Source organism: Elephas maximus, chromosome 1 (assembly GCF_024166365.1).
Source record: "Elephas maximus indicus isolate mEleMax1 chromosome 1, mEleMax1 primary haplotype, whole genome shotgun sequence".
Taxonomy (NCBI): Eukaryota; Metazoa; Chordata; class Mammalia; order Proboscidea; family Elephantidae; genus Elephas; species Elephas maximus.
This window is the reverse complement of record NC_064819.1, coordinates 45,253,596-45,276,535: the sequence shown is the minus strand read 5'-3', so window position 1 is coordinate 45,276,535 and position 22,940 is coordinate 45,253,596. Positions and strand designations below refer to the sequence as shown.

Sequence of the window (22,940 nt, the reverse complement as noted above, 5' to 3'; positions counted from 1 at the left end):
ATGAGGCTCGGAGCTGCAAAAAGCCCAGTGGAGGAAGGGAGGAGAAGGTGACAGCGACCCTCTCCTCCCCATGGTGAATGATGTGGTCAAGGCTCCGTGGTCTGTCTACCCCAAAAGCAAGTACCCTAGGGTGGTATCCTCTGAAAAGAGGCCAGGGTAGGCCATTCTCCCACCTCCTTAAACGCAAGCTCCAAGGTGCAAGGACTATGAACTGGAGGGCTTGTCAAGTGCCAGAAACAATAAATTAACAATAAGAAAAGATCTTTTTTTAAAAAAGGTAGAGGTTTGCACCATCATTTTGGAGTCTAGAAAGCTGGTGGGGAGAAGGCAGGAGCTATGGGGCAATGGGGTATCACACTAGGCCTAGCAGGTGGTGAGGGGACTGGGCACCACTGCCAGTTCAAGGGCCTGTCTTCCAAGGTCCCAGGGTTGGCTCCTTCCTCCATCACTTGGAAGGTGACCAGTCTAGACTCCTGGGGAGAGGCTGGCCAGACTTGAGAAATAAATACAGGGGACCTCAGAGCCGAGGCAGGGCTGAGAGGAAGAGCAGTGCCAGCCCCGGGCCCCATGTTCTCCCCTCTTCAGTCCTTCATGGAAGGACGCATCTTGGCAGGAGAGGGTAGTGGTGGCTCCATACAGCCTCCTGGAGTCTTGAGGAGGCCCGAAATCCCACTGAGGCACCCGAGAGTGGGCTGACCACCCTCTTTCACAGGGGAAGAGCACCCCACCTGCTTGACCACTCAGTTGTCTAGGATGCACCTCCCTGCTCGGAATTTGCCGTGCTTCAGCCAGTCAACGTGGTAGGAGAGCTCGAGTGCCGGCCCCAGCTTCAGCCCCATGTACTTCATCATCACGTCACTGCGCAGCAGAAGCAAGGCCTTGCCGTCGAGCTCATGTTTGCGAAAGAGGTCAGCGTGGGGTCCAAGCTGAGGATCAGCACCCCGAACAAACTGCATCACGTCTTCGACTGTCCACGAGGAAGGGTCCCGGCCACTCAGACGCGAGCCATCCCGGCATTCCAGGTATCGATCTGACCCCCGGAACACAGCCTGTGCACAGCTGAGCCTGTGCTCTGTGGGAGCCCACACGATGGAAGCAAGGGCCAGTATGCTGGGCTCGAAGATCTTAGGAGGTGCTGACAAGGTTGTTGGGATTCAAGGCAGTGTCCATCGGATCTGAGTGAGGTTCCAGGAACCGGGCCTGGCTATTTCCCAGGACAAAGGTTTCACCTGGTAGGTACCTGTCGTGGCTGTGGCTGTACTCTGTGGCAGTGACAAGTAACTCTGCATAAAGGGCTGGTTGCCAAACAGATTGTCACTACGAAGGTTGTGGCAGAGTTTCTCCAGGAAGCAGAGGACGTAGGTGATGCTGTTGACTACTGGGAGGTTGAGGATGTGCTGCTCCCGGTCAAAGACGGCTGAGATAACCTCACCACCGTGGCCCTGTTTGAGGAAGCTGAAGACAGTTTTCTGGTGATAAACACAGTCGATGCAAGCCTGGACAGCCTGCTGCAACACCACAGAAGCGCGGGCTGGCCCAAAATGGTCAGGGAGCTGCTGGACCTTCTTCTTATCTAAATGGGGGCCTGTGTTGCCGTTCTTGTTCAAGTAAATACAAACTGTGGGGGCCTGCATGGCTGAGCTGGGAATAGTGGCAGCATCTTGGGGCACAGTGCTGGTATCCGGTTCAGGGGTGCTGGTTGTTGGTGAGGTGGGTGGTGGGTTCAGCAAAGTCTGAGGTTTTCTCTTACTGCCAGGTTTGGGACCCCTCTTCTTTGGGAATTTCAAAGGTTCAGCTGACTTAGATGGGGTAGAGATGGGATGGGGAATTAGGGTCTTGGGTGTCCGGCCCCATTTCTTTCCTGGTTTACGCCCCTTCTGCCCCGGTTGATGCTCCAAGATAGTTTTGGTGCTGCTGTGGGTGCTGGGCTTCTCAGTGTTCACATCAGATGCAGGATAGGGATTTTTTGGAATCATGACTTTTTTTTTTTTTATCACTTTTATTAAGCTTCAAGTGAATGCTTACAAATCCAATCAGTCTGTCACATATAAGTTTACATACATCTCACTCCCTACTCCCACTTGCTCTCCCCCTCTTGAGTCAGCCCTGTCAGTCTCTCCTTTCTTGACAATTTTGCCGGCTTCCCTCTCTCTCTATCGTCCCGTCCCCCCTCCAGACAAGAGTTGCCAACACAATCTCAAGTATCCACCTGATATAATTAGCTCACTCTTCATCAGCATCTCTCTTCCACCCGCTGACCAGTCTCTTTCATGTCTGATGAGTTGTCTTCGGGGATGGTTCCCGTCCTATGCCAACAGAAGGTCTGGGGAGCATGGCCGCCAGGATTCCTCTAGTCTCAGTCAGACCATTAAGTTTGGTCTTTTTATGAGAATTTGGGGTCTGTATCCCACTGATCTCCTGCTCCCTCAGGAGTCCTCTGCTGTGCTCCCTGTCAGGGCAGTCATCGATTGTGGCCGGGCACCAACTAGTTCTTCTGGTCTCAGGATGATGTAGGTCTCTGGTTCATGTGGCCCTTTCTGTCTCTTGGGCTCATAGTTGTCGTGTGGCCTTGGTGTTCTTCATTTTCCTTTGCTCCAGGTGAGTTGAGACTAATTGATGCATCTTAGATGGCCGCTTGTTAGCATTTAAGACCCCACATTTCAAAGTGGGATGCAGAATGATTTCATAATAGAATTATTTTGCCAATTGACTTAGAAGTCCCCGCAAACCATGTTCCCCATACCCCCGCGCTTGCTCCGCTGACCTTTGAAGCATTCATTTTATCCCGGAAACTTCTTTGCTTTTGGTCCAGTCCAATTGAGCTGACCTTCCATGTATTGAGTGTTGTCTTTCCCTTCACCTAAAGCAGTTATCTACTGATTAATCAATAAAAAACCCTCTCCCACCCTCCCTCCCTCCCCCCCTCGTAACCACAAAAGTATGTGTTCTTCTCAGGTTTACTATTTCTCAAGATTTTATAATAGTGGTCTTATACAATATTTGTCCTTTTGCCTCTAATTTCGCTCAGCATAATGCCTTCCAGGTTCCTCCATGTTATGAAATGTTTCAGAGCTTCGTCACTGTTCTTTATTGATGCGTAGTATTCCATTGTGTGAATATACCACAATTTATTTAACCATTCATCCGTTGATGGACACCTTGGTTGCTTCCAACTTTTTGCTATTGTAAACAGAGCTGCAATAAACATGGGTGTGCATATATCTGTTTGTATGAAGGCTCTTGTATCTCTAGGGTATATTCCCAGGAGTGGGATTTCTGGGTTGTATGGTAGTTCTATTTCTAACTGTTTAAGATAACACCAGATAGATTTCCAAAGTGGTTGTACCATTTTACATTCCCACCAGCAGTGTATAAGAGTTCCAATCTCTCCGCAGCCTCTCCAACATTTATTATTTTGTGTTTTTTGGATTAATGCCAGCCTTGCTGGTGTGAGATGAAATCTCATCCTAGTTTTAATCTGCATTTCTCTAATGGCTAATGATCGAGAGCATTTTCTCATGTCTCTGTTGGCTGCCTGAATATCTTCTTTAGTGAAATGTGTGTTCATATCCTTGCCCACTTCTTGATTGGGTTGTTTGTCTTTTTGTGGTTGAGTTTTGACAGAATCATGTAGATTTTAGAGATCAGGCGCTGGTCGGAGATGTCATAGCTGAAAATTCTTTCCCAATCTGTAGGTGGTCTTTTTACTCTTTTGGAGAAGTCTTTAGATGAGCATAGGTGTTTGATTTTTAGGAGCTCCCAGTTATTGGGTTTCTCTTCATCATTTTTGGTAATGTTTTGTATTCTGTTTATACCTTGTATTAGGGCTCCTAGGGTTGTCCCAATTTTTTCTTCCATGATCTTTATCGTTTTAGTCTTTATGTTTAGGTCTTTGATCCACTGGGAGTTAGTTTTTGTGCATGGTGTGAGGTATGGGTCCTGTTTCATTTTTTTGCAAATGGATATCCAGTTATGCCAGCACCATTTGTTAAAAAGGCTATCTTTTCCCCAATTAACTGACACTGGTCCTTTGTCAAATATCAGCTGCTCATACGTGGATGGATCTATGTCTGGGTTCTCAATTCTGTTCCATTGGTCTATGTACCTGTTGTTGTACCAGTACCAGGCTGTTTTGACTACTGTGGCTGTATAATAGCTTCTGAAGTCAGGTAAAGTGAGGCCTCCCACTTTCTTCTTCTTTTTCAGTAGTACTTTGTTTATCCGGGGCTTCTTTCCCTTCCATATGAAATTGGTGATTTGTTTCTCTATCCCCTTAAAATATGACACTGGAATTTGGATCGGAAGTGCGTTAAATGTATAGATGGCTTTTGGTAGAATAGACATTTTTACTATGGTAAGTCTTCCTATCCATGAGCAGGGTATGTTTTTCCACTTAAGTATGTCCTTTTGAATTTCTTGTAGTAGAGCTTTGTAGTTTTCTTTGTATAGGTCTTTTACATCCTTGGTAAGATTTATTCCTAAATATCTTATCTTCTTGGGGGCTACTGTGAATGGTATTGATTTGGTTATTTCCTCTTCGGTGTTCTTTTTGTTGACGTAGAGGAATCCAAGTGATTTTTGTATGTTTATTTTATAACCTGAGACTCTGCCAAACTCTTCTATTAGTTTCAGTAGTTTTCTGGAGGATTCCTTAGGGTTCTCTGTGTATATAATCATGTCATCTGCAAATAGTGATAACTTTACTTCTTCCTTGCCAATCCAGATACCTTTTATTTCTTTGTCTAGCCTAATTGCCCTGGCTAGGACTTCCAGCACGATGTTGAATAAGAGCGGTGATAAAGGGCATCCTTGTCTGGTTCCCGTTCTCAAGGGAAATGCTTTCAGGTTCTCTCCATTTAGAGTGATATTGGCTGTTGGCTTTGCATAGATGCCCTTTATTATGTTGAGGAATTTTCCTTCAATTCCTATTTTGGTAAGAGTTTTTATCATAAATGGGTGCTGGACCTTGTCAAATGCCTTTTCTGCATCAATTGATAAGATCATGTGGTTTTTGTCTTTTGTTTTATTTATGTGATGGATTACATTAATGGTTTTTCTGATATTAAACCAGCCTTGCATACCTGGTATAAATCCCACTTGATCAGGGTGAATTATTTTTTTGATGTGTTGTTGGATTCTATTGGCTAGAATTTTGTTGAGGATTTTTGCATCAATGTTCATGAGGGATATAGGTCTATAATTTTCTTTTTTTGTAATGTCTTTACCTGGTTTTGGTATCAGGGAGATGGTGGCTTCATAGAATGAGTTGGGTAGTATTCCGTCATCTTCTATGCTTTGGAATACCTTCAGAAGTAGTGGTGTTAACTCTTCTCTGAAAGTTTGGTAGAACTCTGCTGTGAAGCCGTCCGGGCCAGGGCTTTTTATTGTTGGGAGTTTTTTGATTACCGTTTCAATCTCTTTTTTTGTTATGGGTCTATTGAGTTGTTCTACTTCTGAATGTGTTAGCTTAGGTAGGTAGTGTTTTTCCAGGAATTCATCCATTTCTCCTAGGTTTTCAAATTTGTTAGAGTACAATTTTTCGTAATAATCTGAAATGATTCTTTTAATTTCATTTGGTTCTGTTGTGATGTGGTCCTTCTCGTTTCTTATTCGGGTTATTTGTTTCCTTTCCTGTATTTCTTTAGTCAGTCTAGCCAATGGTTTATCAATTTTGTTAATTTTTTCAAAGAACCAGCTTTTGGCTTTGTTAGTTCTTTCAATTGTTTTTCTGTTCTCTAATTCATTTAGTTCAGCTCTAATTTTTATTATTTGTTTTCTTCTGGTGCCTGATGGATTCTTTTGTTGCTCACTTTCTATTTGTTCAAGTTGTAGGGACGGTTCTCTGATTTTGGCTCTGTCTTCTTTTTGTTATGTGTGCATTTATCGATATAAATTGGCCTCTGAGCACTGCTTTTGCTGTGTCCCAGAGGTTTTGATAGGAAGTATTTTCATTCTCGTTGCTTTCTATGAATTTCCTTATTCCCTCCTTGATGTCTTCTATAACCCAGTCTTTTTTCAGGAGGGTATTGTTCATTTTCCAAGTATTTGATTTCTTTTCCCTAGTTTTTCTGTTATTGATCTCTAGTTTTATTGCCTTGTGGTCTGAGAAGATGCTTTGTAATATTTCGATGTTTTGGACTCTGCAAAGGTTTGTTTTATGACCTAATATGTGGTCTATTCTAGAGAATGTTCCATGTGCGCTAGAAAAAAAAGTATATTTTGCAGCAGTTGGGTGGAGAGTTCTGTATAAGTCAATGAGGTCAAGTTGGTTGATTGTTGTAATTAGATCTTCCGTGTCTCTATTGAGCTTCTTACTGGATGTCCTGTCCTTCTCCGAAAGTGGTGTGTTGAAGTCTCCTACTATAATTGTGGAGGTATCTATCTCACTTTTCAATTCTGTTAAAATTTGATTTATGTGTCTTGCAGGCCTGTCATTGGGTGCATATATATTTAATATGGTTATGTCTTCCTGATCAATTGTCCCTTTTATCATTATATAGTGTCCTTCTTTATCCTTTGTGGTGGATTTAAGTCTAAAGTCTATTTTTTCAGAAATTAATATTGCTACTCCTCTCCTTTTTTGCTTATTGTTTGCTTGATATACTTTTTTCCATCCTTTGAGTTTTAGTTTGTTTGTGTCTCTAAGTCTAAGGTGTGTCTCTTATAGGCAGCATATAGATGGATCGTGTTTCTTTATCCAGTCTGTGACTCTCTGTCTCTTTATTGGTGCATTTAGTCCATTTACATTCAGGGTAATTATAGATAAATAAGTTTTTAGTGCTGTCATTTTGATGCCTTTTTATGTGTGTTGTTGACAATTTCATTTTTCCACATACTTTTTTGTGCTGAGGCGTTTTTCTTAGTAAATTGTGAGATCCTCATTTTCATAGTGTTTGACTTTATGTTAGTTGAGTTGTTACGTTTTTCTTGGCTTTTATCTTGAGTTATAGAGTTGTTATACCTTTTTGTTGTTACCTTATTATTTACTCCTATTTTTCTAAGTAAAAACCTAACTTGTATTGTTCTATATCGCCTTGTATCACTCTCCATATGGCAGTTCTATGCCTCCTGTATTTAGTCCCTCTTTTTGATTATTGTGATCTTTTACCTATTGACTTCCATGATTCCCTGTTATGTGTATTTTTTTTTTTAATTAATCTTAATTTGTTTGTTTTTGTGATTTCCCTATTTGAGTTGATATCAGGACGTTCTGTTTTGTGACCTTGTGTTGTGCTGATATCTGATATTATTGGTTCTCTGACCAAACAATATCCTTTAGTATTTCTTGTAGCTTTGGTTTGGTTTTTGTAAATTCTCTAAACTTGTGTTTGTCTGTAAATATCTTAATTTTGCCTTCATATTTCAGAGAGAGTTTTGCTGGATATATGATCCTTGGCTGGCAGTTTTTCTCCTTCAGTGTTCTGTATATGTCATCCCATTCCCTTCTTGCCTGCATGGTTTCTGCTGAGTAGTCTGAACTTATTCTTATTGATTCTCCCTTGAAGGAAACCTTTCTTTTCTCCCTGGCTGCTTTTAAAATTTTCTGTTTATCTTTGGTTTTGGTGAGTTTGATGACAATATGTCTTGGTGTTTTTCTTTTTGGATCAATCTTAAATGGGGTTCAATGAGCATCTTGGATAGATATCCTTTCGTTTTTCATGATGTCAGGGAAGTTTTCTGTCAGGAGTTCTTCAACTATTTTCTCTGTCTCCCCTCCCTGTTCTGGGACTCCAATCACCCGCAGGCTATCCTTCTTGATAGAGTCCCACATAATTCTTAGGGTTTCTTCATTTTTTTTAATTCTTTTATCTGATTTTTTTTCAGCTATGTTGGTGTTGATTCCCTGGTCCTCCAGATGTCCCAGTCTGCATTCTAATTGCTCGAGTCTGCTCCTCTGACTTGCTATTGCGTTGTCTAATTCTGTAATTTTATTGTTAATCTTTTGGATTTCTACATGTTGTCTCTCTATGGATTCTTGCAACTTATTAATTTTTCCAGTATGTTCTTGAATAATCTTTTTGAGTTCTTCAACAGTTTTATCGGTGTGTTCCTTGGCTTTTTCTGCAGTTATCCTAATTTCCTTTGTGATATATTCAAGCATTCTGTAAATTAGTTTTTTATATTCTGTATCTGATAATTCCAGGATTGTATCTTCATTTGGGAAAGATTTTGATTCTTTTGTTTGGGGGGTTGGAGAAGCTGTCATGGTCTGCTTCTTTAAGTGGTTTGATATGGATTGTTGTCTCCGAGCCAGCACTGGGAAACTAGTTTTTCCAGAAAATCCGCTAAAAAAAAAAAATGCAGTCAGATCCCTATCAGAGTTCTCCCTCTGGCTCAGGCTATTCGGATGTTAATGAAGCCGCCTGGGGAGGGTGGGGGAGGGAACAGAGATATAGGAGAGTAGCCCCTCAGAATATAGCCAGAGTTGCTTGTCTTGCTTGGAATGACTATTATATCTGAGATTCCCGCGGGCGCGTCACCTATGTGTGCTGGCTGTGTGGAGATTGCCCCCGGGGGGTCTGGCCCGCTGGAGTCACGTTCAGATCCTCCGCTTCCAGCCCTACGCCCAGCGTCAAGGCTCCCCTACTGGGACGGTGCACTCTCTACTCCAAAATCAGTCGCTGCCTCCCAGGGACTTCTCGTCCCTCCAGCCGCGTGCCGTGCCGCCTCCACGAACCAGTTGGGCCGCCTCCCGGGGTTAGTTCAGATGGGTGGAGCAGCTCCCCGTGCTTGTGCCGTGACCGAGTGTCCCGGCTGGGACGCTGTTCTCCCTGCTCCAATACCAGTCGCTGCCTCCCGGGGACTTCTCCTACCGGCTGCGTCCCACGCCGCCCGCGCAACCCGGCTGGGCCCCTTCCCGGGGTTAGTTCAGGGGGGTGGAGCAGCTCTCCGTGTTTATGCCGTACCTGCGTCCAGTCCAAATCCCGGCGGGACAGTTCTCCGACTGGGACGCTGCTCTTCCTGCTCCAAGACCAGTCACTGCCTCCCGGGGATTTCTCCTACCAGCTGCGTCCCACGCCGCCCACGGAACCGGCTGGTCCCCCTCCAGGGGTTAGTTCAGGGGGGTGGAGCAGCTCTCTGTACTTGTGCCGTACCTGACTGGTACGCTGGCTGCAGGCTCTGGAAACAATTGCTGCTTCCCCGTATTAGTTCGTTCTCCGTGTCTAAATCTGTGTTTGTTGTTCAGGGTTCGTAGATTGTTATGTATGTGATCGATTCGCTTGTTTTTACGTGTCTTTGTTGTAAGAGGGATCCGAGGTAGCGTCTGCCTAGTCCGCCATCTTGGCTCCGCCTCGGAATCATGACTTTTGTGCCAGGCGGCTGTAGGTTGTCTCCAGTCAAAAAACACCAGCCCACAAGGAAGATGTCCCGGGAGTCGAAGCGGCACCAGTAGTCAAAGGCCCCTCGCCACGCATCGAAAGTGACGAGCACCTCAGAGCCCCGCACCTCCCCAATAGTGGCTGGGCAGATGAAATGAGGGTTCTTTCTGTCCACAGCTTCTAGCTTCATTCCCACTTTGAAGAAGTTGTGGGAAGGAGATGGTGGTTCCTTGTGGAAAATCCTGATGGGAGCCATCTCCGCTCCATTTAATGTCTTCAAAAGGAACATGGGCCAAGAGGAAGCATTCAGCCAAAAACCCAGAGGGGGCTGCAGCGTACCCCCATCCTTCTCACAGTTCCCAATAGGCTGGATTTCAGCTGAGTCAACCAGTCGCCAGAAGTCATTCTTGTTGTCACTTCCATCAAGGCACAAGCGAAGGCGGGCATCTGTCAGTCCAACTACTGTGGCAATACAGATGGATGTGGTGTTCCTGGGGTCCCGTGCTTCCAATTTCATGCTGATCTTGAATTCATTGCTTGGAGGTGTGTAGGACTTGACATTGGGATGTAGACTCTGATAGGTGACCATATTTGTGTTTCCTAACATCATTCCAGTCTATTACACTAGGCTGCATAGTTGATGAACTAGAACTGGTCAAGGAGTTAAGAGGCTTGGGATTTATCCCTGGATCCACCAATACCTTGCTCTGACCTCAAGCAAGTTAGCTCCTCTGCATGTTAATGTCTCCATCTTTTTGAGGATCTGATTTTTGCACGATACCATCAGCTATACCAAATAGGACATTGTTCCTCCTTAGCAAGATGGAGAAATCTGCGGGCGCGGCAGCAGCGACGTGGGGCGCTGCGAGGCTCACTCCCTTCCCACCGCCATGTTTCCGCTTCATAATTTTTTTTATTCTTTTAATGTCCATGGATTGAATTGTGTCCCCCAAAAGGATATGTTGAACTCCTAATCCCTGTACCTGTGAATGTCACCTTGTTTGGAAATAGGGTCTTTGAAGACATTATCCATTAAGTTAACATGAGGTCATACCAGGGTAGGTCCTGATCTCATTTGAGTGGTGACCTTATAAAAGAGGAGAAGCAACAGAGACGAAAGATAGCCATGTGATGACAGAGTTTGCTACAGCTGCAAGCCAAGAATCACCAGGGGCTCCAGGAGCTGGGAGAGAAAGAAGAGATCTTCCCCTAGAGCCTTTGGAGAGAACATGGCCATGCCAGCACCCTGAATTCAGTTGACAGGGTGAGACAGAATGGTGAGACAACGAAGCTCTGTTCTTATAAGCTGCCTACTTTATGGTACTATGTTATGGAACCCATAGGGAACACTCTGTTATAAGTATGTACGACCCATGAAGCAATATATTACTATTTGAAAGTGGAGTTACATTAATTGTAAATATACATTGTAAACTCTAGGGAAACCATTAAAAATTTTTTTTTTAGTGACCAACTCTAGAAATATTTTTATTAAAGTCAAAAATAAGAAAAGGATATGCACCAACACCACTATATATAACATTATTTAGACTGAAGTACTAGCCAATTAAAATAGGAAAGAGGAATACATATTGGAAGGGAGGAGGTGAAAATATCACTCTTCACAGATGATGTGATTTTTAAACTTGGAAAACCAGCAATTAATTGAAAACTACTATAAACAATAGTTCAGGAAGGTGAGTGCTACAAAATTAACATGTAGAAATAATATATATATAGACAACAACCAATTAGATGGTATATGAAAGACTCCATTTATAATAGCAATAATACATTTTCTAGAACGAACTTAAGAAGAAATGTGCAAGGCCTATAAGAAGAAAACATTATAAAAAAATTTAAAGCATAATTGATATGCTAGGAGGACAGAAAATGGAATCATATAAAATACTCAACTAAAACCAGAAAAAGCAGAAAACACGAGGAAGGAAACAAAATAAAACAAAACAACAAAGAACAAGTGCAAAGAGAAAAGAGCTACAAATTGGTTTAAATGTGCCCATTAAAAGACAATGACTGTCTTAGTTATCTAGTGCTGCTACAACAGAAATACCACAGGTGGATGGCTTTAGCAAAGAGAAAATTATTCTCTTGTGGGCTAGTAGGCTAGAAGTCCAAATTCAGGGCGTCAGTTCCAGGGGAAGGCTTTCTCTCTCTCTGTTAGCTCCGGAGGAATGTCCTGGTCATCAATCTTCCCCTGGTCTAGAAGCTTCTCAGCACAGGGACCCTGGGTCCAAAGGAGGTCCCCCCATCTCTCTGCTCACTTCTCTTTTTTGTCTCAAAAGAGATTGACTTAAAATACAATCTAAAGTAGATTGAATCCTGCCTGATTAACGTAACTGCCCACAATCCCACCTGGTCAACACCATAGAGATAGGATTTACAACACAAAGAAAAATCACATCAGATGACAAAAAGGTGGTCAGTCACACAATATTGGGAATCATGGCCTAGCCAAGTGGACAGACATTTTGGGGGGACATAATTCAATCCATGACAGCGATTATCAGAGTGGATTAAAAAAAAACCAACTGTATTTTGTCACACCTTAAATATAAAGACACAGATAGATTTACAGGAAAGGAATGAAGAAAGATATACCATGATAACACTAATTAAAAGAAAGCTGGAGTAGCTATATTAATTTCAAAGCAAGGAAAATTATCAGGGACAAAGACGAATATTACATAATGACAAAATGGTCAATTCTAAAAAAAGATGTAACAATTAATTGATTTTTGAATGTTGAACCAGCTTTGCATACCTGGGTTGATTTCTGGGTTCTCTGTTCTATGGTTCCAACTTATAGCAACTCTATGTACAACAGAACGAAACACTGCCCAGTCCTGTGCCATCCTCACAATCGTTGCTATGCTTGAGCCCGTTCTTGCAGTCACTGTGTCAATCCATCTCATTGAGGGTCTTCCTTTTTTTTTGCTGACCCTCTAATTTACCACACATGATGTCCTCCTCCAGGGATTTGTCCCTCCTGGTGACATGTCCAAAATATGTAATATGAGGTCTCACCATCCTCGATTGAAAGGAGCATTCTGGCTGTACTTCTCCCAGAAGAGATTTGTTCGTTCTTCTGGCAGTCCATGGTATATTCAATATTCTTTGCCAACACCGTAACTCAAAGGTATCAATTCTTCTGCTGTTTTCCTAATTCATTGCCCAGCTTTCACATGCGTATGAGGTGTACCTTAATCTTCAAAGTGACATCTTTGCTTTTAACACTTTAAAGAGGCCTTTTGCAGCAGATTTGCCCAATGCAATATGTCATTTATTTCTTGACTGCTGCTTCCATGGGCATTGAATGTGAATCCAAGTAAAATGAAATCCTTGACAACTTCAGTATTTTCTCCCTCTATCATAATGTTGCTTATTCGTCCTGTTGTGAAGGTTTTTGTTTTCTTTAAGTTGAGGTGCAATCCATACTGAAGGCTGTGGTCTTTTATCTTCATCAGAAAGTGCTTCAAGTCCTCTTCATTTTCAGCAAGCAAGGTTGTGTCATCTGCATATCACAGGTAGTTAATGAGCCTTCCTTCAATCCTGATGACAAGTTCTTCTTCATACAGTTCAGCTTCTGTCTTAGTAATATCAGAATAACCACAAGTGGATAACTTCAACAAAGAGAAATTTATTCTCACACAGTCTAGCAGGCTACAAGCCCAAATTCAGGGCATCAACTCCAGGGAAGGCTTTTTCTCTGTCAGCTCTAGAGGAAAGTCCTTGTCATAAATCATCCCTGGTGGAACAGCTTCTCAGGCACAGGACCTCGGGTCCAAAGGACATCCTGTGCTCCCAGTGCTCCTTTCTTGGTGGTATGAGGTCCCCCAACTCTCTGCTCACTTCTGTTTCCTTTTATCTCTTGAGAGATAAAAGGTGGTGCAGGCCACACACCCAGGAAACTCCCTTTACATTGCATCAGGGATGTGACCTGGTAAGGGTGTTACATCTCCACTCTAATCCTCTTCAACATAATCTAATCTTGCTTAGACAGAGATTAGGATTTATAACACACAGGAAAATTACATCAATCACAAAATGGAGGACAACCACAGAACACTGTCTAATTAACCATAGACAGAGATTAGGATTTATAACACACAGGAAAATTACATCAATCACAAAATGGAGGACAACCACAGAACACTGGGAATCATGGCCTAACCAAGTTGACACGTATTTTTGGGGACACAATTCAATTCATGACAGTTTCTCGTGTTATTTGCTCAGCATACAGGTTGAATAAGTATGGTGAAAGGATACAACCCTGACACACACATTTCCTGATTTTAAAGCACGCACTTTCCCCCCTTCTGTTCAAATGACTGCCTCTTGGTCTATGTACAGGTTCCTCATGAGCACAATTAAGTACTTGTTCTGGAATTCCCATTCTTCACAATGTTATCCTAATTTGTTATGATCCACAGTCGAATGCCTTTGTATAGTCAATAAAACATAGCTAAACATCTTTCTGGTGTTCTCTGCTTTCAGCCAAGATCCACTTGACATCAGCAATGATATTCTTCATTCCATGTCCTCTTCTGAATCCTGCTTGAATATCTGTCAGTGCCCTGCCCATGTACTGCTGCAACCATTTTTGAATGATCTTCAGCATAATTTTGCTTGCATGTGATATCAATGATATTATTCGATAATTTCTGCATTCTGTTGGATCATCCTTCTTTGAATGGGCACATATATGGATCTCTTCCAGTTGGTTAGCCAGGTAGCAATCTTCCAAATTTCTTGGCATAGACAAGTGAGGGCTTCTAACGTTGCATCTGTTTGTTCAAATATCTCAACTGATATTCCATCAATTCCTGGAGCCTTGTTTTTCACGGATGCCTTCAATACAGCTTGGACTTCTTCCTTCAGTATCATCACTTCGTGATTGTATTCTACCTACTGAAATGGTTGAATATTGACCAATTCTTTGCGGTACAATGACTCTGTGTATTCCTTCCATCTTCTTTTGATGCTCCCTGTTGCTGTTGTTGTCAGGTGCTGTCGAATCAGTTCTGACTCACAGAGACCCTATGTACCATAGAACGAAACACTGTCCGGTTCTGTGCCATGTTCAGAATCGTTGTTATGCTTGAACCCATTGTTGCAGCCGCTGCGTCAATCCATCTTGTTGAGGGTCTTCCTCTTTTCTGCTGACCCTGTAATTTACCAAGCATGATGTCCTTCTCCAGGGACTGATCCCTCCTGACAACATATCCAAAATATCTAAGACGAAGTCTTGTCATCCTTGCTTCTAAGGAGCATTCTTGGCTGTACTTCTTCCAAGACAGATTTGTTCTTTCTTTTGGCAGTCCGTGGTATATTCAATATTCTTTGCCAACACAATTCAAAGGCATCAATTCTTCTTTTGTCCTTGTTATTCACTGTCCAGCTTTCACATGCCTATGATGCAATTGAAAACACCATGGCTTGGGTTAGGTGCACCTTAGTCTTCAAGGTGACATCTTTGTTTTTCAACACTTTAAAGAGGTCCTTTGCAGCAGATTTGTCCAAAGCAATGTGTCTTTTCATTTCTTGACTGCTGCTTCTATGGGTGTTGATTGTGGATCCAAGAAAAATGAAATCCTTGACAATTTGAATCTTTTCTCCGTTTATCATGATGTTGCTTATTGGTCTAGTTGTGAAGATTTTTGTTTTCTTTATCTTGAGGTGTAATCCATACTAAAGGGTGTGATCTTTGATCTTTATCAGTTGATGCTTCCTACATCATTCAATTTTTTGTTCATAGAATCCTTCAATATTACAACTCAAGTCTTGAATTTTTTCTTCAGTTCTTTCAGCTTGAGAAATGTCAAGCATGTTCTTTCCTTTTGGTTTTCTAACTCCAGGCCTTTCACTTCTCATAATACTTTGTCTTATTGAGTTGCCCTTTGAAATCTCCTGCTCACCTCTTTTATTTCATCATTTCTTCCATTTGCTTTAGGTACTTGTCATGGATTAAATTGTTTCCCGCCAAAATATCTGTCAACTTGGCTAGGTCATGATTCCCAGTATTGTATGATTGTCCACCATTTTGTCATCTGATGTGATTTCCCTGTGTGTTGTAAATTCTATCACTATGATGTAATAAGATAGATTAGTGGCAATTACAAGATTAGATAGTGTTTTAAGCCAATCTCTTTTGAGATATAAAAGAAAGACGCAAGCAGGGAGACATGGGGACCTCGTATTTCCAAGAAAGCAATGCCAGGAGAAGAGCGTGTCCTTTGGACCTTAGGTTCTTGCACTGAGATGCTCCCAGACCAAGCGAATACTGATGACAAGACCTTCCTCCAGAGCTGACAGAGAGAGAAAGCCTTTACCTGGAGCTGAAGCCCTGGATCTGGACCGGTAGCCTATTAGACTGTGAGAGAATAAATTTCTCTTTCTTAAAGCCATCCACTTGTGATATTTCTGTTATAGCAGCATTAGATGACCAAGACAGTACTCTACGTTCAAGACCAAGTTTCAGAGTCTCTTCTGACATCCATTTTGGTCTTTTCCTTCTTTCCTGTCTTTTTAATAACCTTTTGCTTTCTTTATGTATGATGTCCTTGATGTCATCTCACAACTTGTCTGGTCTTTGGTCATTAGTGCTCAGTCAAATCTATCCTTGAGATGGTCTCTAAATTTGGATGGAATATACTGAAGGTCATAGTTTTCACAGAAGGTTGTACAATTCCATCCATAACAGAGTATTCCCAATTCTTCCCTCCTTTCCATTACATTTTTGTCATACATTTCACTTATACATAAGCTATAATCATTCACTATATATTTTTTATATTGTTGCTATTGTTAATTTGAGCAAACTGTTATCAGTTAGATCAGTTAGGAATAAAATATTTTATCTTCATTTATTTCTTCTTGACTACTCTTTCTTTATGTAAGTGCAACTGTCTGACCTATATAATTTTCCTTTTTTCTGAAGAACTTCTTTTAACATTTCTTGCAAGATAAATTCCCTCAATATCTGTTTGTCTGAGAAAGTCTTTATTTCTTCACTTCTGAAGGATAATTTCGCTGGTTACAGATTTCTAGGCTTTTTTTTTTTTTTCTTTTCAGCACTTTATAAATATTTCACTCCACTCGATTCCTCCTTGCATGGTTTCTGAAGAGAAACACAATGTAATTCTTACCCTTATTCCTCTATATGTAAGATGTCTCTCTCCCCACTGCATGTGACTTCTTTCAGGTTTTTTTTTTTCCTTTGATTTTCTGCAGTTTAGCTGAAGCTTTTGTTTGTTTGTTTTTTAGTATTTTTCCTGCTTTGGTGTTCTCTGAGCTTTCTGAATCTGTCATTGGGTGTCTGTCAACAATTTTGGAAAATTCTCAGCCGTTATTACATCAAAGAGCTCTTCTTTTGTCTCTTTTTTCTCCTTCTGTTATTCCCGTATATTACACCTTTTGTAATTGTCCCACAGTTTTTGGATTTTCTGTTCCATTTTTGTGTTTTTCATCTTTTTTTTCCTCTTTGCTTTATTGATTCTTTTCTCAGTCATGTCTAGTTTACTGATGAGCCCATAAAAGGCATTCCTCATTTCTCTTGCAGTGTTTTTGCTTTCTAGCACTTTTGCTTATTTCTTAGAGTTTCCATCTGTTCTTGCATGTTGTTTGCTTTCCATTAGAACCCCGGTGGCTCAGTGGTTAAGAGCTTGGCTGTCAACCAAAAGGGGGGCAGTTCAAATCCACCAGCTGCTCCATGGAAACCCTATGGGGCAGTTCTACTCTTTCCTATAGGGTTGCTATGAGTTGCTATGTGTAAATTAGTCATTGTTGCTATTGTTAGGTGCCGGCGAGTCGATTCTGACTCATAGCGACCCTAGGTACAACAGGACAAAACACTGCCCAGTCCTGCACCTCACAATTGTTGCTATCTTTGAGCCTATTGTTGCAGCCACTGTGTCAATCCATCTCATCAAGGGTCTTCCTCTTTTTCCCTGACCCTCTATTTTACCAAGCATGATATCCTTCTCCAGGGACTGGGCCCTCCTCCTAACATGTCCAAAGTATGTGAGATGAAGTCTCACCATCTTTGCTTCTAATGAGTTTTCTGGCTGTATTTTTTCCAAGACAGATTTGTTTGTTCTTCTGGCAGTCCATGGTATAGTTAATATTCTTCCCCAACGCCCTAATCCAAAGGCATCAGTTCTTCTTTGATCTTCCTTATGCATTGTCCAGCTTTTATATGCATGTGAGGTGATTGAAAACACCATGGCTTGGGTAAGGAGCACCTTAGTCCTTAAAGCAACATCTTTGTTTTTTTAACACTTTAAAGAGATCTCTTGAAGGAAATTTGCCCAATGCAATGTTGTTACTGGAGTAAGGTTCTTGCCTCTCACTGGTCAAGAATGAGTAGGTAAGGCACGAAGTTTTCCACATGACCAAAGCTTTATTGAAGAGGCTTGCAAGCGGAGACAAGGAGGACCTAGAGGAATGCTTACCCTCATCTCACAGAACAAAAGACAGGCCCGAGTTTTTAAAAGTTATTGGGTGGGAAAAGATTCATGTTTATTCATAGACACAGGCAGGGATATGTTAACTAAAGTGCATGCGCAGCAGCTTTCCAAGATGGCTCCTGTCCCGGAGGCCTCTGGGATTCGTAGCAGGACTTATTATGGGGTGTTGCGTCTACGCAGTCTCTCGCTCTCCAGGTTCGATTCCTTGGCTGGGGCTGTAGCCCCTCACTGCCCCTGGTGGGAGGTCACACACCGGTCACAGGTGGATGTTCTCTGCATGTACCTGGGCCTGGTTTTCTCCAGCTGCTTCTGAAAGGCAACTTTAAAGAAGTTTGCGGGCTATTCTTAGATACCCTGCCCCATTGTTCCGGGAAATGGCTTTGTTTCTGTGCCCTGGCCCATCTCTTGTTACTTTGTTTGCAGATTTGGGGGCCCCTCTGTTCCTTGTCTTACTAAGCCTCTAGGTTCCACACTCAACCCCCTATTACCTCCCTGATAAAAAAAAATAGTATAGTCTTATTTCTCTATTACTTGTTTCTCCTCTAACCACAGCAGTCTCTTCGCTATTTCTCAAACAGGCACCCTCTGATCTCAGGGCCTTTGCTCCCTGTCTTAATGTGTGGTCTGATTTCTTGACTGCTGTTTCCATGGGCATTGACAGTAGATCCAAGCAAAATGAAATTCTTGACAACTTCAATCTTTTCTCCATTTATCATGATCTTGCTTATTGGTACTGTCATGAAGATTTTTGTTTTATGTTGTGGTGTAATTGATACTGAATGCTGTGGTCTTTGATCTTCATCAATAAGTGATTCAAGTCCTCTTCACTTTCAGCAAGCAAGGTTGTGTCATCTGCATATCGCAGGTTGTTAATGGCTAGAAGTTAGGCTGTGTTCAGTATTTGTCATAGCTCTAGGTGTCACAGGCTAAAATTTCATGTGGTGTCCTTGTTTTTGTCTCCCCTGTTTTTTTGTTTGTTTCCCTAGAGATTCCTTAGTGTCTGGGCCTTGCAGTTCTCCTTAACTCTATGTCATGGATTGAATTATGTCCCCCCAAAAGTGTGTGTATCAATTTGGCTGGGCCATGATTCCCAGTATTGTGTGGCTTTCCTCCATTTTGTGATTGTAATTTTATGGTAAGGAGGATTAGGGTGCGATTGTAACACCCTTAGTAAAGCCACATCCCTGATCCAATGTAAAGGGAGTTTCCTTGGGGTGTGGCCTTCACAAAAGATAAAAGGAAAGGAAAGCTGAGAGTGGAGGACCTCAGAGCACCAAATAAGCAGTGCTGGGAGCAAAGAGTGTCATTTGAACCCAGGGTCCCTGCACCGAGATGATCCTAGTCTGGGGGAAGATTGATGAGAAAGCCAACAGAGACAGAAACCCTTCCCCTGGAGCTGACGCTCTGAATTTGAACTTTTAGCCTACTTTCCTGTGAATAAATAAATTTCTCTTTGTTAAAGCCATCCACTTGTGGTATTTCTGTTATAGTAGCACTAGATAACTAAGACATTGTAATTCCAGTATTGTACAAGGGCCCTAATGATGTTGCGGTAAGGTGGGGGAAGAAGGGGAGTGTTCTGCGATCATATAATTAGGTCTCAGTCTTTTAGTGAGCCTGGGCCCCTGGGCTGTAGCCTTTACACGCGTGCTTCTCAGCCTTTTTTCTCCTCACCCTTAGGCGAGGCAGAAAGGTTACAAAGCGTTGGAGTTGGGTATTTTTCTTCTTTCTCATGGAAACTAGTGAGGGCTGTCGTTGAGTATTTCTGTTCCTTCAGGTCAGTTAAGATCTGGTAAAATTCACATTGGTTACCACAAACCAAATCCACTGCCAAAAAGCCGATTCCAACTCATAGAGACTGTATGGGACAGAGTAGAACTGCCCCATAGAGTTTCTAAGACTGTAAATCTTTACAGAAGCAGACTGCGACTTTCTCCTGCACAGTCACTGGTGGGTTGGAACCTCCGAACTTTCCGTTAGCAGCCAATTGCTTTAACCACTGCGCTACCAGTGCTCTGGTAAAATTATTTCCTTTGAGGGCAGGCTATTGTTAAGGAGAATAGAGCACAATTTCAAGATGGTTACTTTCCCCCTCTTCCTGCTCAAAGCCCTCAAAGATTTTTCATGATCTTCAGTGAGAACCTCTGGGACTCTGGGAGGTGGAGCTGCTCCTAAGACTGGGCTATAGGAGTTTTTATCTCTGATTTTATCCTCGCTCCATCCCCAGTAGTCAATTACGCTTAGCATATTCCTACCTAAGGAGCCTTGGTGGAGCAGCAACTACTAACTGAAAGGTCAGCTGTTGGAAACCACCAGGGGCTTTGTGGGAGAAAGATGTGCAGTCTGCCTCCAGAGAGATTTACAGCCTTGGAAACCCCAAGGGGTCGATTATGAGTCGGAATTGACTCGGTGGCAATGGGTTTTGTATTGGTGGGTATTCCTACCCATGTGGGTACAGTGGTGGTTTCTGCTTCAGGTATACTGGGATTTTTTTCTATTTGCCTATATCTCCAGTTTTGGGGCTGTGGCTTGCTCTGCGACCTCAATTCTCTGATAGATCTAAGAAGAGTTGTTGATTTTTTTTCCTCCTGTTTTGAGGGTGAGTGTTGACTTTCAGTCTCTTTACATGTTGGTTCAGAAATCCAAAGTCCTGAACCCTACTTTTAAACAACCGTTTACATCCATTTTCATTTCTACCTTTATCCGCCTGGATTTTATCCCCTCATCTTTATCTGTAAAACTCCAGGAATTTTGGTCACCACTATATCCCCAACAACCATTTCCTGGCATGTAGTAGATACACCATAGCCAACTGTTTGAATCTGAACCCAGGGTTTGCTCCTTAACAGATTTCTTAGCTGTGCTTTACTTTCCTAATTTGTAAAATGGGTAGAATACCTCTTATAGAATTATGTGATGACTAAGTGAATGGAGCAAAAGTGCCTGACATGTAGCAAAAAAAAAAAAAAAAAAGATACACCAGGAAAATAGGCATGGCTCTTGTCAGTTCAAGATGCAATGAGCCACTTTAGGGTTGAACTGTCACTGGAAGAATAACAATTCATAACACATTATTAACACCCTACTGCTTGCAAGCAGGGGCAGATTAACCACTAAGCAAGTATGCATGGGCTTACTTGTGCTTACTTGCTAGTCTGTAGTGCACAATTTCATGTGAAAACAGGTGAAATTGTGCACAGCAAATTAAACCCATAGGTACCTTGCTTATTCCTAGGTTTATCTAGGGTATGGCAGGTATACCGTGTGCCCTGGGCCCTGCTTGAGGGGGTGAGGGTTGGGGGAACTGTGCCAACGGGCAGTTTCTATAGGCCATCACCTTTTCCAGCGCCAGTTGTGCGCAATCGTTCGGCAATTTAAAACTAATTGCTATAGGCGCTATTTTCCATAGATACTCTGGCTCGCTGGTTTTCAGCATGGCCAGGATTGGGAGTGGGCAAGGGAGATGGGAGACAGGAGATAGGGTAAATAATTCTGTCAGGTAAGTTGTGAAATAAGACTCCCGCACTAGGTAATTGGTTTGGTCCCTTTGAATGCACGTGTGTGCGCGCACACGCGCTGGGCAAGGGAAGTGCTAAAGTTAAACTTCTTACTGGAAACACAACCAGGCTACTTCATTTAGGATGCCATTAAACCTAAAAAAGGAGCTACTGAATCATCTAATAGTTTTCAATCATAGTTCAAAACTACTTTAAATGTAAGTGTAAATGTTAGAACTACCAGCAGCATTCAGTCATGGAGCAAAGGGACTAATGAATTCAACACGTCACGATCACTTAGTAAAGATACCGTTGCTGGGATTCTGTCCTTTGTGTTTGAGTCCCAAAATGAGGCCAGAAGTGGTGCTTTTGTAGGAAGTACACGATGCAGCTATCTCAAGTTCATCTTGAAGCCTGATAGGGGAAAAGATTTAATTAAAATAGGCAATACAAATGATTTCTATGAACAGGAAAACTAGTTATGAACTAACAAATACAAACGTCTTGGGTGTTTTTCAGACCTTTGAAAGCCAACTTCTACCATTACTTTTGAAGAAACATTTGGAAAAGTTCACGTGGATACATGTTTATAAATTTAGGTGATTCTGTTCAGGAAAATTTAGATGAGCTTGGCTGCTTGGCTTGCTCATCAATTTCCACATTTGGCTCTCCTGTAGAAATACTTTTACTCTCCCGCCAACAAGAAGACGTAGTATGTCCCAGGTGTTCCTCAGCCTGCAGTGCTGCCACCCTGACCCAGGACAGCCTGCATTTGAGGTTCACTACTTTCCCTACATGTACCAGAATACAATCACCTCAGAACCCTTCAAAGTCAGGCAGAGATGGATGTAAATGTAGCTTCTGTCCCCTGCCAGGCCAATGCAGCCCATTTCTTACAAAGGCGTGGTGCCGGCACTCTTCGGGAGCAGACTCTACCCGCTGCTCTTGTGTTATAAGCCCCAGCTGGGTTAGGTGTCATTCTCTATAGCCATGGGCTCTTTCCCTCCACCCTCAGCATAAGCTGAAGGTTTACACAACTTCCCTGGCCCTCTTAAACATTTCATTCACTGTTTTGAAAAGCTGAAAACTTCCATAGGAGAATAAAACTTGGGTAGACCGAGAATAAAAGCCCCATATTTGTCAGGCTTCTACATGTACTATGAACTAAATTACCTAAATAATTACAGGAAAGTTACTATGTTTCTATTACTAGGAAAACCAAATCAGAAACATACAAGCAGGAATACAACTGTGACACTCCCTCCAGTGTTTTGCACTTAGTGCTTTGAATGTGTTTTGATATCTGTGAGGAAAGTCAAACTAAATCAGCTGTTTCCAGGCTGTAGGTTCTGTGAAAGGGCAGATTCTGCTAAGTAGTTTGCAAAATGTTCGTCCCCACCTCCTCCCTCTCTGAGATCCACAATGGGCATCAGTATTTTGCTGACTTTTTTAAAACTGTGGTGAAAATTTCTGGTGGCTTCTACCTTACTGAATTTAATCCAGCAGTTCCCAATCAGATTTGAGCACTGAATACTTCTCAAAGCACACCTATTAACATCAGTAAAACATTTCTGAAAAACGTCAGGTAAGAATTCTTTAAGAAATATTTTTAAGTGCGTTAACAGTTGTGT

The 22,940-nt window shown here is 42.2% G+C and overlaps 1 protein-coding gene across 1 annotated transcript; it reads right to left on the bottom strand.

Annotated features, from left to right (window-relative positions):
- Positions 1-740: 740 nt before the first annotated feature.
- LOC126058951 (polycomb protein SCMH1-like) lies at positions 741-9,909 on the bottom strand. The gene is made up of 3 exons (XM_049854449.1): positions 9,354-9,909; positions 1,241-1,978; positions 741-1,135 (listed from the first exon to the last, which is right to left on the bottom strand). The coding sequence occupies exons 1-3, from the start codon at positions 9,907-9,909 to the stop codon at positions 741-743; spliced, it is 1,689 nt and encodes a 562-aa protein (XP_049710406.1).
- Between the last annotated feature and the right edge of the window lie 13,031 nt (positions 9,910-22,940).

Coding starts and splice junctions, on each gene's coding strand:
- LOC126058951 (XM_049854449.1), bottom strand. CDS start 9,909: ATGGTCACCTATCAGAGTCTACATCCCAATGTCAAGTCCTACACACCT. Junction 1,979..9,353: donor CCGGGACATCTTCCTTGTGG/GCTGGTGTTTTT, acceptor AAAAAAAAAAAG/TCATGATTCCAAAAAATCCC. Junction 1,136..1,240: donor TACAGCCACAGCCACGACAG/GTACCTACCAGG, acceptor CAACCTTGTCAG/CACCTCCTAAGATCTTCGAG.